This window comes from Podarcis vaucheri (assembly GCF_965113315.1).
Source record: "Podarcis vaucheri genome assembly, chromosome: 4".
NCBI classification, from domain to species: domain Eukaryota; kingdom Metazoa; phylum Chordata; class Lepidosauria; order Squamata; family Lacertidae; genus Podarcis; species Podarcis vaucheri.
The window spans coordinates 41,097,392-41,115,332 of record NC_138762.1 but is presented as its reverse complement, the minus strand read 5'-3'; the positions used below and the strand labels follow the sequence as shown (position 1 = coordinate 41,115,332).

The 17,941-nt window shown below is 41.5% G+C and overlaps 1 protein-coding gene across 5 annotated transcripts in view; it reads right to left on the bottom strand.

Moving 5' to 3' along the window:
- EPHA3 (EPH receptor A3) overlaps nucleotides 1-17,941 on the bottom strand; it is a 217,515-nt gene that overhangs the window by 11,805 nt on the left and 187,769 nt on the right. For all 5 annotated transcript variants that reach the window (XM_082219719.1, XM_082219720.1, XM_082219721.1 and 2 more), the window contains 3 exons: nucleotides 6,276-6,337; nucleotides 5,313-5,522; nucleotides 2,606-2,755 (listed from right to left, as the gene is read on the bottom strand). In XM_082219719.1, coding sequence (XP_082075845.1) covers nucleotides 2,606-2,755; nucleotides 5,313-5,522; nucleotides 6,276-6,337 — 422 coding nt within the window. The remainder of the gene's footprint in view (nucleotides 1-2,605; nucleotides 2,756-5,312; nucleotides 5,523-6,275; nucleotides 6,338-17,941) is intronic.

The following is a 17,941-nucleotide window of genomic DNA, read 5'->3' as shown; positions in this document are numbered from 1 at the left end:
GCTTCCCCCTTTGGTTCTGCAAGGGATCTCCATTACATTGTCACGGACGGTATTTAAAACCAATCTATCCATTCTCCAATTGTTCCGACGTGTCCTTCTTCCTCTTTATTTGCAAAAGAAGCCACTTGACAAAACGGAGATAGGGAAAAGTGACAGAGGAAGCAGAGGATAATGTGTAGCTCTTTGAAGAAAGTGCTATTTGGTCTTGTCCAGTGCTCAGCTTTGATTAGACCAAATGCAAGTCAACTTAATACATTTCCTACAATACAAGCTTAATTGGTCCAAAGAGAAAACATCTGGAAGATCGCTACCCACTCATCCCCCCCTCCTCCTCAACAGCCTTTTAGGAATTGCTGTTTGAGATCATAGGAACATGGGAAGCTGCCTCAGAGTGCACCTGATTATTGGTACTCAGTACTGCCTTCAAGCACTGGCAGAAATTCCTATGAGTTTCAGGCAGGAGTCTTTCCAGCCCTATCTGGAGATGCCAATGACTGAATTTGGGACATTCTGCATCCAAATCATGCACTCTCTTTCTGAGCTACAGCCCTCCCTCCAATAAAGAGGCCTTACATTTTAAGATCTAATTATCAGCTAGGATGTTTTACATAATATTCACTAACACAAAGACACAAGCATGCAAACTCTGGGACTATTTCATAGGTACAGAATTCTATATAGGGAGAGAACATAAGCATATATAAATATATCTATATATTAATTGTTTCACAGAAAGAGGGCAGTATTCATCTATCAAGGCTACATCAGCAGCTAGTAGCTTAGCACAGCTAGTTATCCCTTCTCCTTTTAATGGGAGTGCTCCTTGCCTCTACAAGCAAGCGATATTCAAATACACACTTAAAGTTGCACAGGCAGTTGCTAACGCCACATAATTGCAGAAATATCCAACTTTACTGACATTTCCATATTTCTGCATCGCACGGCAGATAGAGTTAGATTACTGTTGACAGATGGGTTAAGGGGCTAACAAGGATGTGGAGTAGCAATAAAGCTAGATTACCCATGATTGTCCTAACAAGCATATTTCCAGCCACGTTGGGGTTTGGCTTGAGAGGTTGTGGCTGTGTGGTTTGCATGTGAGAAATCAACCAGATTTTGACTTTCTATAATCATTTTAGGAAAATGACTGAAAAGCAGCAGGCAGCTTAACAAACGCCCTGTGGCAGATCAGAAACAACTGCTTCCTACTTGACATTTCAGGAAGAACAAATGATGAAATTAGCTTCCATTTTCTAATTTCCATTGTCAGGGCAGCAATTCTTTATTTCTAAACCAGCAAGTTAAGCAATATGGTTAACTAATCCAGGCAATATGAACAACTAACAGCCAATAGTTATATGAATAACTAGGGGCTACTGCAAACATAACATTTCTTGGTCTTTTTATAAACTGTAGCTAGGAAATTAAAAGCATTCCCTGACCTACAATAAATTCCCTTCCCCTCCCCTTTCGGAGTTAACAACTGCCACAGTGAGGTGTTACATTTACATTAATGTTAATAATAACCGTAATTGCCTTTAATCATGGTTTACATAGCCATTTCAGACTCTTATTTTGAAGCTAACCAAGGGCAACATTGGTGCAAATATTATTGCATGGCTAATGCTGGCAAGCGAAGATAGGATGGAATTAACATGGTAGAAGGGACACGGGCTACTAGTTTATTAACAATAATCAATAGACTGGAAAATGTTATATATTTATATTAATAGACTGGAAAACCTGTTCAATAAAGAGTCATTTTAAAGCAATGAATAACATGGGTTCACTACTCTCTCCCTCTCCCTCTCCCTCTCTCTCTCTTTCTCTCTGTGTGTGTGTGTTTGTGGTGTGTGTATTCCACGATTATATCCCCATTTGTTAGCTAAAAAGTGCCTGATTTCGTTTGCTGTTACTATATGTTTGCTTAGCATTAGGGTAAGATATTATGCACAAAAATTTATTCCCATTTGTAAAACATATATAGAGCTGGTCAGAATTGGTAGCTTTTAATTGAGTCATGTGGAACATATCTAGACTAAATTAAAGGAACAATATGGTATGTTTTTTAAAACGGCTTTGGGAAATACTATATTCCAAAGAAGCATAAAAGGATGGCAGATCTGTTTAACTTTCTGAAGTTGGACAGCAATAAATTCAAAGCTATCTAAATGAACCTCTATGTAAAAGACTTCTAAACAAATCAAACTATCACTTCATGTTATCTGCTCACTGCATCCGAAGGCATTTGCTCATTAAAATCTTAAACACAATTTCCTCCTCTCTTTCTTAGGCAGTTTAATTGGCCCAGTATACTCCTAGAAAAGCTCAGCAGAGATACAGCCAAAAGGGATCACGAGACATTTAATAAAGTTCTATAAAAGATGTATAACATTCTAACTAATGTAAAAGCACTTGTCGATTATTCTCAGAGTAAGTTGAAGCATCCTCCTTCCTTTATCCTGTAAGTTCAAAAGTTCTTTTTTATACAGAAATGCCGCATATTTTTTCAAGAGAAAGTAATATTTTCAAACATTTGGTTTTCCAAAATTAAAAATAGGCACCAGCTTGTCTTATGCTTTTCCTCCTCTCACAGTATACTCACATCCTGATTGGACATCTCCCAGTATGGTCTTTCTCCATAGGACATCACCTCCCAAAGAACAATCCCATAGCTCCACGCGTCACTGGCTGATGTGAATTTACGGTAAGCAATGGCTTCTGGAGATGTCCATCGGATTGGAATCTTGCCTCCCTACAAATACAAAGTGTTGTATAAAGTAGCAATAATGGGATGCACATTTATGCTATGGAATTTGCTACCACAAGACATGACGATAGCCACCAACTCTGAAGACTTTGAAAGGAAATTAGACAAATCATTGGAGGATATGACTGTGAGCAAAACTCGTTCTATGAATGGTTTCAACATCCTGAAAACTGAAATGGACCCAGTTTGAGTGTAGCTTGTAAGAAGAATTGACAGTGGTGTAAGTAACTTGTTATTTATTTACACTGTCTCTTGACAGTTTTACAACAAATACATTTTCAAATGTTTGCACAAATTTCAAAAAATATTTTTTTAACAAAATAAATGCAATTGAAAATGCATGTAGCAACAATGAAAGAATACATAAAACCATCAGGGAATCTAATTCCCAAATGCCTGAGAGAACTAAAAAGTCTTCTAGCTTCTGAAAAGAAATCAGAAACATCAAGATTTCTTGGGGGAACACATTTCATAACTCCAGGACCACCTTAGAAAAGGCAATGGTGCCCTTATTTCCCTCGAGGGGAAACTTGGAGCAGGACCCCACTGGCAAATACTAAATTATTGTAGTAACCTCATGTAATTGATGTCATTGCCTGATGCTGTTTACTTGTTTATGTCACAGAGATTCCTGCCAGAAAAAGAACATGATATGGAAACCAACGTCTTATTATTCTTTATGCCACTGGAAAACACATAAACCCCAATTTCACTTGCCAGGTCTAGATGGTGGTCTTTTAAGTTTATTTTAATCTCTGTTGCCGACTTTTAGCTATTTTATGCTTTTATGTTGCATTTTGCATTTAATTTGTTTTTTGTTTTATTGTAAAGCAATCCAGAAACTATGCATTATGGGGCTGCATACATATTTTGCTTTAAATAACCGAATAAATAAATCTCTGTAAGACTGTCACAAAACAGCCACTAATATGATATACAGAACCACAGAAACTGTTGTTATTACTTTGGGCATCTTTCTGGATCTGACATTTTCTCTCCATTTTGATAGAGACTCTCCTCCCCGAAGGGGAGGGGAGGGGTTGTGGTCGGGGCTCGAGCTCCGGCTAGCAGGGGGCGTGGCCCCCTGCTGCCCACTCACCTGGCTGGCGCTCACGCCCCCTCGGTGGCCATCCAACCGGGGGCCACGGTGGGGGCGTGTTCAGCAGCATTTTGCTGCAGCGCCAGCCTTCCCCCGGCCTCATTCTTCCTTCCTTCGCCCCTCGCGAGTCACCCACCCTCCACTCCCTTTAGTTAGGGCTCAGGTTTTTCGGCCTTGCTATGGACCTTAGGTTGGTCGCCCTGGTTGGCTGGGGGGCCTGGTAGGAGTTTTTCCATTTGGCTCTAGGCTAATTGGTTTTTTCGCCTACCTCGTAGCAATCATCACAACTTTTGTGGTATTGGTGGGTAGGTTAGGCATTGGAATAATGTGTTGCGCTGTGTGGAAGTGCTAGGTGTGGCCATCGCCAATGCCTTCAATTTTTAGGGGTATTCCGTTAAAGGAATCTGGGGGTCGTGTATTCCGTCCGATGCCTGCTTGGCGGGAGGCCTTGGCACGACCCTCGGTGACAGCAGGGGTGAGCCTATAGTCGGATCAGCATCGACAGGCTCCACCTACTGGTGAAGAACCCACTTGTTTCGATCCAATGCCTAAGCCAATACCTTTTCAAATGCTGTAACCAATAAAGTTGTGGCCTTTTCCTAGCCCATTAACCTTATATCACGTGTCCTTGTGTCTTCATTTCACTTCACCGGGGTTGGGTCCTCGAACCACAAACATGGGTTGCCACTGTATACACACTTACCTAGGATTTACTGCTGAATAGATATGCATAGGATTCCAATCTTAAGCATGATTAGATTCCAGAATACATATTTTTGAACCAAATCTCACCAGATGGCATTTAGCATGAGGACAGAACTATGCAAGTGTGGCTTGCCCTGCAGGGTAGAGCTGTAGCAATAGCCTCCCGTCAGCAGCATCCCTGTTGCTTCCTGGAAGAGGCAAGGTGGCAGCAAGGTTGGTGCCATGCAGATGCATAGGGGGAAGCACTGCATGCATCCCAGCACTGCTGCTGGGAGGCTATTTCCCAGTACTGTCCCACTAGACGAGCCATTCCTGAAAGCATGTATGCAGCCTTGAGCTTCTTGGAGAAAAGAAAGAAAGAAGGAAAGAAGATTGTAAAGGCCCAAAGCAGCAGAATTATGTGTTTCTAAAACCTTCAACACTGGCTTTTGTGAAACTGGCAGGGTGGTTAAACAACATTAAAGCACATATATTTTCTTACCTGCCTGGACATATCCTTACCTTTTTTAATCTCTTCATCAACTTTTCATCACCAAGCCAGAAAGGTAAGAATATTGGAGGAAGTGTATAGTCATACTGAACAGTCTTAGACAGAATAGAATTGTTGTGGTCATGTATGTGTGCCCACCCTCCCTCTCTCTTTTAACATAAATGATCTTGTTGAAGAGCCACTATGTGATATTTGGCTCTCAAACACCTAAGGATTCATAGTAATCATTCACAGATCACCGGACTCACCCTTGTTGTGTAGGCAGCTTCTGGATCATCCTCCAGAACACGGGAGAGGCCAAAATCCGAGACCTTGCATACCAGGTTACTGTTGATGAGGATGTTGCGGGCAGCCAGGTCACGATGGACATAGCCCATATCTGACAAGTACTTCATGCCAGATGCAATTCCTCGAAGCATTCCCACTAGCTGGATGACTGTGAACTGAGCATCATGTTTCTGTAAGACATTTACAACAGCCTTTCAGATCTTCGACGCACCCAGGACCTGTATCCGCACACATTCTATCAAAGTCACTGGGAACCTGCCTTGTGAAAATGCTCTGCCAAAACTCAGTGCTTATAATGAAAATAAACCTGTCCCAGGCATTGTCGGATGAGACATGGGTAATTTCATCTGTCCTTTTATTATTGCACAGTTTTTATATGAGTTCAGACTGTATAGCTCCCTTTGGGCTGATTTCCCCCCACTCCAGTTGACTGTGGGGGCCTAATGTCACCAAAAACCTTAATTCTCTACTCCGAGTTAAGCAGATACACAGGAAGGCAGACAAGATATGATTATAAACATATATAATGGATTCAAATGGGCACATTCTATCTGTGACTCAATATTATTTTTCACAGTGTAATACAATTTCATTCTTTTCTTCTGGTGAAATGCAGTAGGTGCATATATTTCCTTTTTGCCCAGGTATCATACATCAGGCTTGCGGGATGGGGGCCCCTGCCTGAAATCCTGGACAGCTGCTGCGAGTCAGTGTAGACAATACCCTGATTAAGTACAAGGTGTTCCTGTGTTCCTATAATTCCTTATGAGGCAAGCAGTAGACTCATATCGTTATGATATTTTTACATATCCGCAATCAACCTTTACTATGGTAGCCATTAGTCTGAAATTCTACCAATAATGGTACAGTCACACTGATTTATAAAGCCGGGAGCATCACCACAGAATAAACAAAGTACTTACCCTCAGGAAGCTATCCAAAGAGCCATTTTCCATATACTCAGTAACAATCATGACAGGTTTACCTGGGGGGGGGGGAATATTAAGCACAATCACTCTGTAGGATAAGCAGCCTCATAACCAAAATGCTTAAGTCTAATTAATGCATGCATGAAGGGGTTAATCGCATACAGCAAGCTGTCCTGCCAGGCTTATCTAGGTTACTCCCTTTCAACGTGAATGGAAGGAAGTCAAACCTATGGTTCCCCTCAGCCCACCATGCGAAGCCACTCTTGTGCTCCTATAGAAATAATTAGGAACTTGCACCATTTGGGAAAACAATAACATCTTTAATAAAAAAACAATTCATCATCATCATAAAGTAAAGGGTTAATAAGAGAAAAGTTAAGTTCTACAAAATGCAGAGAGCTGTATTATGGTAAAAGAGCTAATAGCATTTGGTGTTTGATCAGCATCCTAAAAGCATCCTCCAAACAGAAGAGGAGCATAAACAGGATTGTTTGCATGGCTGTCTGTATGATTTAGTTACAGATAGGTAGCCGTGTTGGTCTGCCATAGTCAAAATAAAAAAATTCCTTCCAGTAGCACCTTAAAGACCAACTAAGTTAGTTCTTGGTATGAGCTTTCGTGTGCATCTGAAGAAGTGAGCATGCACACGAAAGCTCATACCAAGAACTAACTTAGTTGGTCTTTAAGGTGCTACTGGAAGGATTTAGAACAGGGATGGGCCTGAGGATGGCATGGAGCGCTCAGCCAAATTTCATTCAGCTTCAGAAAGCCTGGAAGGAGAGGAAGAAGGCAAGGTGGCAGAAAGAGGGGTGTGACCCATTCACTTTTGGCTCTCCCCTCCAACGGTTGAGATATGACCCCCCCCCACCTCACCCAGCAGATCAATCATATGGGAAAGAGGTTCTCGTGGGGGGGGGACGTTCCCATGCCTGGTTTGCTGCAAACATGTTCAACTTGAAGGTTCTCCTATACTTTTTATGAAGCTGCTGGTTCTGTCAGTGACAGAATGCTAGGTTAACGTGAGCTATTGGTCTGAAGCAATATGGCAACTCTGACCTCCCATTATAGCGAGACTATATGCAGCTGCATTTCATTTTGGGTCTCATGAAGGCAGCTATAATATTAGCATTTCAGAAGATAATTCTTTAATCACAACAAAGGACTATTTATTTATATGAATCTATTTTATCTTCTGTCCTAGATAAAATGTATGGAAGTGAGAGCTGGACCATAAAGAAGGCTGATCGCCGAAGAATTGATGCTTTTAAATTATGGTGCTGGAGGAGACTCTTGAGAGTCCCATGGACTGCAAGAAGATCAAACCTCTCCATTCTGAAGGAAATCAGCCCTGAGCGCTCACTGGAAGGACAGATCGTGAAGCTGAGGCTGCAATACTTTGGCCACCTCATGAGAAGAGAAGACTCCCTGGAAAAGACCCTGATGTTGGGAAAGATGGAGGGCACAAGGAGAAGGGGACGACAGAGAATGAGATGGTTGGATGGTGTTCTTGAAGCTACCAGCATGAATCTGATCAAACTGCGGGAGGCAGTGGAGGACAGAAGTGCCTGGCGTGCTCTGGTCCATGGGGTCACGAAGAGTCGGACACGACTAAACGACTAAACAACAACAGGAGATCGGTGCAAATCATCACAATTATTCAGGGATAAAGCAAACTTGTCACCACAGGGCTCAAAGGCCAACATCTTAATCCTAAACACATTTACTTGGGAGTGAATCCTATTGATTTCAAGACAATTTACTTCCAATTAAGAATGCTTAGGATCATAAAATGAGCCAGGGGGACAAGAGGCCAGACAACACCAGCAAACAATAGGGGAATATTTGACAATATATTAACATACACAAAATATACACAGATGGATGGGGATGAATCACAACCATTGCTCATAATGATAGATTTCTCCATGCTTGTTTTTGTCTGAAATTGCCACTTCACTGCTGAGATATTAGCACATAGGAAATATTTCCATCAGTAGACCACTGCATATAACCCTGCTTCACTCTTTGGGCAAAGGGGGGCAGGTGTCCTGTACAGAAAAGGACAAGGGTGTATGGTGGCAGAATACCATCCTGCTTCCCTGTGACTAAGCCTCATTCCGTGCCCAATAAGCACAGGATGCCTTGGCCTGGCAGCACTGTAGCCCATAGATTGCAGCAAAATACTGGGCAAGGTTTTGCCCAGTATTCTCTCTGTGTGATGGGCTCATAGGAAAAATCTGCCCCATGATCCCTTGCTGAAGAGGGGAGCGGAAAGCCTATATAAGGCTGTTCCCCCTGGAGCTCACAGCCATTTTGCTTTGAGAGCTTCCCGCCTGCCTACCCTCAGGTTAGAGCCTTCACTGGGCAATGTTGGGTCGTTGGTTGACAGGGCTGGCAGGATTTTTTCCCCTCTCTCAACCTGATTGGCACTTTGTTGGGGTTTTTTTTGTCTTTTCCTCAGTGAAATTATGGCATTCCTTTGTTAGGCAGAAGAACATTATTTGTATGAGGGCAGAAATGGCATTGGTCAGGATCAACATAGTATGGGGGGCGTAAGGGAGCTGAGGGGAGAATTGACCACGGCAAACCCAAGCATGGGTTTGGTATCTGGTTGGTTGGAATCTGCACCCTGGTCCCCCAGTGAGACCTTGCTTGCTTGGCTTGCACCACGGCAAGGTTCAACACTGGCCGATTCCCTGTCATACAGGTTTGGAGTGATCCAAATCCAGTGGATCCATTCCATCAACATGGGGCTTGTGGAATGATGAACTGATCCTGGGACCCAATGCCATGCCAACCCTTGCCCTTCCTGCTGCTGTCAATAAAGATTTGGCCTGATTTTATCCCATCACTATTTTACATTCTGGTTATTTTGCTGCTCTCATGGGTCAAATAATGTGCTTGCCTGGACAATTAGCTAATAGCAAATATACTACATTTAATTATCACAAGCATTAAGTAGTTCAGGAGTAGCAGGTCTTACTCAGGACCCTAACAGCCTTTCCACTGCCTAATGGCAATTGGACACAGTTCTTTCATGTGTCCTTTGTGAAGAAACACTGCCGTGCTTATGCTCCAATGAATCTTTACAAAGCTCAGTCTTTCAGATCTTTCTGGTCAGGTCTGACATGAGTTATGGCTTGGGAACCAGAAAACCCCCACTAGATAATCCACTTAGCAACTGCTTTAACTCCTTAGGGATAATACCGCCCCCCTCCATGGCTTTCCATTCATAATCAATAAATACATGGCATAATACAGCATAATGTTCATTCAGTTAATTATTAATAACCATATTACAGCTGCAAATAATTCACAAGCTACCAGAATTATGCGCTCGTACGACATTACAGGACTACGCTGGCGGTGCACAATTTCCATTTTATAAATGGCTACAGACCTATTTAGTCTGAGGTATCCCTACTAATACAGACCTATAGTCGAAAGTTAAACTACTGTCTTGTAAATTGCCATGCACATTCTATGCTATACGAACAAAACTATGTTTACCACCTTTCAAAGGTGTTGTAAAGGCATTGAAGCCACAGATTGCCATACTTCATATCATTTTTTATGGGATCTCATGTTTTAATAAAATAATTAATATCAGAGAGAGGATTTCAATGTCATGCTCAGGAAATTTTGTGTGATATTTAAAATGCAGTCAAACCAACAATTCATGTTTTGTTAGACGGGCACATGCTAGGAGCTGAAGCTCACAGAATTTTCCTCTAAGTTTGCTAGAGAGAACTCCATTAGAGACACTCCCACTGTGCCCTGACAGGGAGAAGGCATAGCTATATATCTTCTCTTACCTGCCCGGGCACATCCTCTCCTTTTTTGCCTTTTCCTCAGCTTTTCACCACCAAACCAGAAATGTGAAAACATCTGCTAAATCTGAGCTCCAAAGCTCGACTACATTTAAGCTAGACTTAAGTATGTACTTGTCACCAAATTACCATTTTAAACCTGCCTGAAGAAAGCTGCTGTTATCTGTTACTCTTCAACAAGTATTCTGCGGGAACAAATGTTATTTATACATTTTACACGATTGTTTGTGTGATTATTGTTTTAAGGGGAAGGAAAGGGAGAAATACCAGGAAAATCAAGTCTGCCTTAAAACATTCGATCTCCCTCCCATCACCATGTGCTGTTCTGAGGGTGTTCCCAACCCCCTAAAGCCAATTTCAGGGGGCATGGGAGGGGGGAAAGTCCCATTGCACAAGCAGAAGTTCTTGCATGTGGCTTCTGCTGACAGGACTTATTAGTCGCTTCCTGCTCTCAGGTCTCAGCTAGACTGGTAAAGAAAAAGTTATTTATATACAGTGGTGCCCCGCAAGACGAATGCCTCGCAAGACGAAAAACTCGCTAGACGAAAGGGTTTTGCGGTTTTTGAGCTGCTTCGCAAGATGAATTTCCCTATGGGGTTGCTTTGCAAGACGGAAATGTCTTGCCCTTTTTCCAAGTTTGTTTCCTTTTTCTTAACACCGTTAATACAGTTGTGACTTGACTTCGAGGAGCAACTCATAGAACGCGGTGTGGTAGCCTTTTTTGAGGTTTTTGGTGATTTTTGAAGCTTTTCCAAAACTTTTCCGACACCGTGCTTCGCAAGACGAAAAATTCGCTAGACGAAAAAACTTGCGGAACGAATTAATTTCATCTTGTGAGGCACCACTGTACATAGTATGTGCAATATAACATTGTGCCATCAGCTGGCAACGTGGAGTCCCATTTTTCTCTACCTGTTTTTCCTGTTTAAATTTACAACACTTTAAACTGAAGCGGGTTTTTTTATGTGTCTAGATCCAGCCACAGTTAAGCCTCCATGTCATTCAGATAAAAACGTGGTTATTATTTAATAATATTGCTCCCCAGTCTCAAAACTCAACAAACTATTTCATTCCAATGATGATAAAAGGTGGATTCAGACCTTTGAATAGATTTCATTGCACATTTACAGAATTATCTTTAGGCTCAACAGCAATCTGTTTACGAGATGCAAGATAAATAAAGGATAAATGTTACTCTATGTACACCACTGTTAAATGAGGTAAAAGTGACTCTAAAAGTAGAGCTGGCCCAAATAGGGACCATGCCTATGTCTTACTCTAGAGGAAGACCCCATTGGTCCTTCCTCAGAGTGAGGTACGGAAGCAGTGAAGATGAGATGAAGCGGCAGCAGAAAAGCTTCCACCACTAACGCAGTGACAACAAAATCAAGGGAGGAAGGAAGGAAGAACAGGTAGTTTGATAGGCGGAAGGGGGAAGAAGTAGGATAGTGCCACTGCTAGATGAAAGGCATAGCTAACTGGCAGCCCCAACGAACAGGACCATGTCTAAAAGGATGTGAGGATACACCACTACCATTTGCTGCAGTGCCATACTTGTTTCCTCTAATAGCCAGTTCCTATTAGAATCAGGGCCACCTACATACAGAGGTGACATCCTTGCTAGGCAGAAGTACATATCACTGTGAATCAAACGAAAGAAAGAAAACTCAACCATATTCACTGACATGAAGCCATGAACATACAAAGTCTTGATGGCAGTTGAGAGGGAGTGGGTGAGGAGAGGGGAGGCTAAGGGTTTAATGCTGTACTCACCAAGGACATAAACCACACAGAATCAATGGGGCTTACTTCAAGTAGACTTATATAGGGGAAGGAGGAAAAAGTGTCCTTTATCCATTCTCCACCCATAAACCCCATTCATCTACCCCCATACTGAGAGGCTTAAACAGTACAACAAGGCTCCTATTCCATGTTCCTGTCTGGAATATTCCTCTAGGGGAATGGCTATAGACAGCAAGACTTTGTTATAGGTCCCACATGCCTTAGTATGTTTCAAAACTCTAAATAAAAAGAAACTGAGTGGAACATTGTACATTTGGTAGCAAGCAATGCTTATGAGATGAATTTACGCAACAAGTAAAAGCCAAAGTTGCCTGGTTACAATCTGAATGTTTCCATATTGATAATGTGCCAGTAGTCTAAAATTAGGAAAGAAGCAAAAGCCTTTCAAATCATTAGACATACATTTCCTGCCTTATTTATCCTGTTCTGAAGAGAAATTCTCACTAACACTGAGCTGGAAATGTATGTGCAATCCGAAACATATGCTCCAAAGAAAACCTACATTTTTTTTTTGAAAAAAAGAAACATTATGTGTTAATTTATAAAAATGCAGCCATTTACACGATAACAACTTATGTCAACAGTGTTTCTAAAATTTATTATACTAAACTGCTACAAATTGCTGTAAATTATTAGTAAACTAAGGAGAACATGTGTGTTGGCTATTAGGGCTGCTGCCTATAGGACACCCTAGAGACCAGTGTGGAAGGAAAGTTCAGCACAGAAACAAATATGTTTCAGGGGAATAATTCAGTGCTGGAAGAATGGTCGGAGGTCTTATTTTACCCATACACCTTATCACATCTCTAGTGAGTAATAAGAAACACTGTCCCTAAACAGTGAATGTGTGCCTCTGGGTTCAAGTAGGGTTCCTTACAGACATTTGCCATGCAAGAGGTCAAGAATTAGTTCATATGAGCCTATCAGCATGAACAGTCAGTTCCTTTCTAAGGGCCATCCATCAAAATTGGGTTTGCCATGTAACGGTCCCAATGCCTATTTATCATGTGCTTTATATATTTTGGAAGGTATGCTTGGCAGACTCCTTTCAAAAAGAACACCCATGGATAATATACAAACTTGAACTATTTTCTTGAACTATGTCCAGCTTACCTTTAAGCTCTACATAATTGCCAGTAAAATAGAATTCAAAAGCACTGGAGAATTTATCATTGTACCATATCGATGTAGGAAGAAATAATCTATTAAGTATTTGCCATCTTAGTGATAATGCAAAACATGTATCTGAATTGCCTTCTTGAAAGCAGTAAGAACATTTATAGTAATAATGTCAGCAATGGCCAAAAACATTTCCCCTCAATAATGTCTTGTGTTATATGTCTTAGCTGATATATATTCTAAACAACTCTGGATTGTAATGTGCTAAGGCCTTTTGTGGTGGTGAAGCATCAGGTAGTGATTAGCTGGCCTGCCATGATGTCATGGAGTGCTCATAAACGTTCTAACTGCTGAAGAAATGACACTATGAATAATAGAATGTTTGCAAAAAGTCCAAGTGAAAAATCACTTTGATTGAGGGGGAAATCTAGTCCTAACTCAGACCTTTGGGGGCAAATTACACAACCACAGCATTTTTCATTGCAAAATTTGCACAGTATTATTATTATTATTATTATTATTATTATTATTATTATTATTATTATTATTATTATTATTATTTCTGTGTTGAACATTGTTACCCACAAGGTATTAAACAATGACCACAAATTTGAGTCACCATTTACAGTTCTTTCTGTCAACAAAAAGCTCCTGGGACAAGAACTATCCCAAGAAAATCAACTTGATTTTACATGTGGGTTGCTCTTGTCTTGTTGTTCCACGCAATGTAATGTGTTGGGGTACCAGGAAAAACTGATGTGGTGTTATAGGTTAAAGTGCCCAGAGAGTTGGTTATTTTTAAATAAGTTCCTGGGACAACACCCAAACAAGAAATATATTGATTTTATTTCATCATGGCTGTGGACCGCTGTTTTGGTTTCTTAACCCCCGGGATCTTTTCCTACTTATAATTTTGGGAGTGGCTTTTCTGCCCCAAGCTCCATTCCAATGCATCTCATAAAAGCAAAAGTCATGCTCCAAAATTGATACATTCTTCCAATATCTGAAGGACTGCCATGTAGAAGATGGAGCAGATCTCTTCTCTGCTGCTCCAGAAGGCAGGACTAGAACCAAAGGATGGAAGTGTCAGTAAAACAGTCTGCCTTGGGAGGTGGTGGGCACTCCTTCAGTTGAGGTATTTAAGCAGATTGGGTGGCCATTTGTCAGGGATGCTGCAGCTGCCTCCTGCATCTGACATGCATTGTACAGTAGGTTGGACTAGATGCCCTACAAGATGTCAGGCTTTGGGGAATCGGCTTCCTCTCCTGTGGCCGTAAATGAGCAGATCAAACAAAAGGAATGTCGACCTTGGGAAAGGCGCTGGACGAATGCTGTCCAAAGACCATGAATCTGCTAACCCTCTCTCTTCTAGTGTTTCTTCTCCTAGCTGTTCCCCATCCAGTATTTCCCAGCTTCTGCCTTCTGAACTATGCCCCTCTGCAAACCACTGTTCCAAATCTATACTGTCCTCCTGCTCCTGGGAAGATTCAGGAGCAGGAGAAGGGGGAGGAGGTGGCTCCCACCATTCCTCCTCAGTGCAGCCCTCCTCAGCACAATCCCTGACACAAGATCCTGAAGGGCTCTACAACACTAAGCTACATACATAAGCTCTATGATTTCTGATGAATATCTTATTTGTTTTCTTACTAAGTGGTTGCACTAGGCACAGCTTCCTCCATTGTTCTTCACCACCCATCTTTTCTATGACCTCCAAACCACTATTACCTTCACCTGCTTTGGCCTCCCTACGCAACATTTTTGCTCTTCTGCTCAGCCCCTTTACCCCAAGAATACATAGTTTCTTCTGTTAATTGAGCCTTGTGTGACCTTTTCTACATTTGGTTTCCTTTTAATTGCCCCCTTCTTTCCTCAATTCCCTAGCACAGTGTTGATAGAGCATGACAATGAACAGGTAAAGAATGAAAAGGTCAAGGTCCCACTTCTTGCATTCATCAGAAATCATAGAATTATAGAATTGTCAAGTTGGAAGAGAATCTGAGGGTCATTTGGTCCCATCCCCTGCAATTCAGGAATCTCAGCTTAAGCATCCATGACAGATGGCCCTCCAACCTCTGCTTAAAAACCTCCAAGGAATGAGTGTCCACAACTTCCCGAGGAAGTCTGTTCCACTGTCGAACAACTCTTATTGCCAGAAAGTTCCTCCTGATGTTTAATACATTCCAGACTAAGCAAAGATGTTCTTAGCATATCTAGTGTAAACATCCAATTTGGATAGGGTAAGCATAAAAAGTTTTTAAAACTTTTGAATTTCCCCTTTTCCTTCTTTTTTTAAAAAATGAAATTGTCATCTACATTGTGTTAGCAATATCTATACGGGATTCAATTTTATGCTAATCAATTTATCAATGCTATTCTTGAGCATTTGCAAGGCAGGAACTAATATTTGCCCACTTTGTACTGTTCTTATGACTCCTAAAATACATATGAAATACCATGCAATAAATAATGAAATTAAGCTTTTACATGGACCAATTATTGCCACATGGTTTTTTGCTGCCTAATTGTGGCTATCCAAATATCTGCCAGATGCTGACACCATGAGGTAATGTGCAGAATGGTTTTGTAAGCGCAGCCAGAATGCCTGCAGCTGTTTAAGAGCAATCACTCTCAGCACAGATCCCGGTACTTTCTAATCTTGAATGACAACTGTAAAGCATTATCATCATTATCACCACAGGAGGGTGTATAGTGCACAGAATTCTCCAAAACTATAAGAGAATGCAAGACCATGGGTTCCTGTAGTATATATTTAACTATTCCAGAAGTTTAAAGACGGTTGTGTAGCCCCTTAAGATGGAAAATACTGCTTCTACGTTAAGTAACTGCCTTGGTATTTAGGAATCATTATGACTTATAGGCATCCTATAAGTAAGACTAGAACATTCACAGCTCAAGGATTATCAATACTGTCTAGCAGCATAGTGTCAAGTTCTCTTTGGCTGGCAGTGGCCAAAAGAAGGGAGGTCACATAGGGACTAGACTGCCTAGGACTGGGTGATATCTGGCATTATCATGATATATCGCCAGCTAAACACTGCAGTATCTCGATACATGTCTGAAATAAGGCTGGAGTTTATAATAATATGGGGAAATGTTTTTAAAAAGAAAAATCTAAATTTGATGTATATAATTAAATGAAAATTTACTCATGCTATTCTTGGCCATTTAGTTAATAGTTTAATAGTTTAGTTATAAACTATTAAAACTTTCTGGAGAATATATTACTGTTCTGTTAAGGGCTTTATATACCCATGGTAGCACCTTGTTAGAAAGTCAGGTAGACAATCTAGGTGCCACGTGGCTCCTGAAAACTAGGTTACAGAGAGTCACCCGACCTCTGCTTCTCCTCCAAGGAAGGAGAGTGTACTTCCTACCAGGGGTGTCCTTTCCACTGTCAAAACAGCTCTTACTGTCAGAAAGTTCTTACTGTTGTTTAGTCCTTGCTTGTCACTTGAAGCCATTCATTCGGGTCCTGCCCCCACCAGAGCAGGAGAAAACATGCTGCCTCCATGAGGGCCTTGCAGATGGTGCAAGCAGAAAGCAGCTTTTAATGCAAAGTAAAGTCCTTTAGTCTGCAACTTCAGCTGAGAGGCCGCAGGGGCATATGCCTTGCAGATAGGGCAGGCAGGAAACGGCCATTTACCTTGCAGTACAGTGGTACCTCTGGTTACAAACTTAATTTGTTCCGGAGGTTTGTTCATAACCGGAAAACGTTCTTATCCTGAGGCGTGCTTTCACTAATGGGGCCTCTTGATGCGTGCCTCCAGTGTGCAATTTTCGCTCACAACCCAGGGCAAAGTTCGCAACCAGGAGCACCTACTTCCGGGTTAGCAAAGGTCGTAACCCAAAGCATTTGCAAGGAGGACGGTTCGTAACCAGAGGTATTACTGTAAGTGCAAAGGTCTGTAAGGCCAGCTGGGCAGTGCATTCTCGATATATTACAGGGTGAAAAAATATGAAACTTTTATCGCGGTCTGGCGTTCATCCTGGTAAGAGTCAAAATATCAATTTATCTCCCCCCCTACCTAGGACTAGGCAGCTAAGAGAATTCTGGATATCTTAGGAACTACATTTCACATAAACCTTTCATACCTTGCCTACAGACCATGGATTTTCGAATTACTCCCTGTGGGTGCAAATCAGATGAGCAGTTTCTAAGAGTTTTAATGAAAAGTCATTGACCACAGACAGATGACATTTGCAGCTTATGAATGTGATTTTCCACCACTTGATTCAAAGATCAACTTCTTTTGAGGCATATTAAGGCAAACCCTTTCCATGACAGTCACGGGAGGAGGGCTTTAAGAGTCTTCCATACAATTTTCTATACACTATCTATAGTATGCTACAACATACACAAGCCGACTTTAAGTATTTCTACAAGTTTCTTCCTATTTCATATCACCCAAAGCGTTTTCTTCAAATACAGAAACTCAGGTAAATCTATTCAACTTTCAGCTCAAATAATTGCCCTGCCTTTTTTGAAGGTAGTTTATTTATTTATTTATTTCAATTGATTCATCCTCAGTTACAACTGTTTAGACTAGGGGTAGGTTGTCCTTTTCAGCATGTGGGCCACATTGCCTTGTGCAGAGCCTTTGGGGTAGGCATGGCCAGAGGCAAATATTGGCAAAGCAATGGGTATGGTTATTTTCTTTGCATATTCCAGTGCACAAAAGTTATACATGTCTTTCTATCCTTTGTCCAGGCAAGCAAGAAGCATTAAAACAATTCGAGACACATTTATGCCAGGAGCAGGCACAGCAGGGCTGGTGAGAGGGGTGGTCTGGTGGAAGCAAGATTAGGTTGGGTGTGTGTGTGTGTGTGTGTGTGTCATGACCTCGGGAGAGTCCCATGGGCCAGACAGAAAGAGAGGGGCTGAATGGC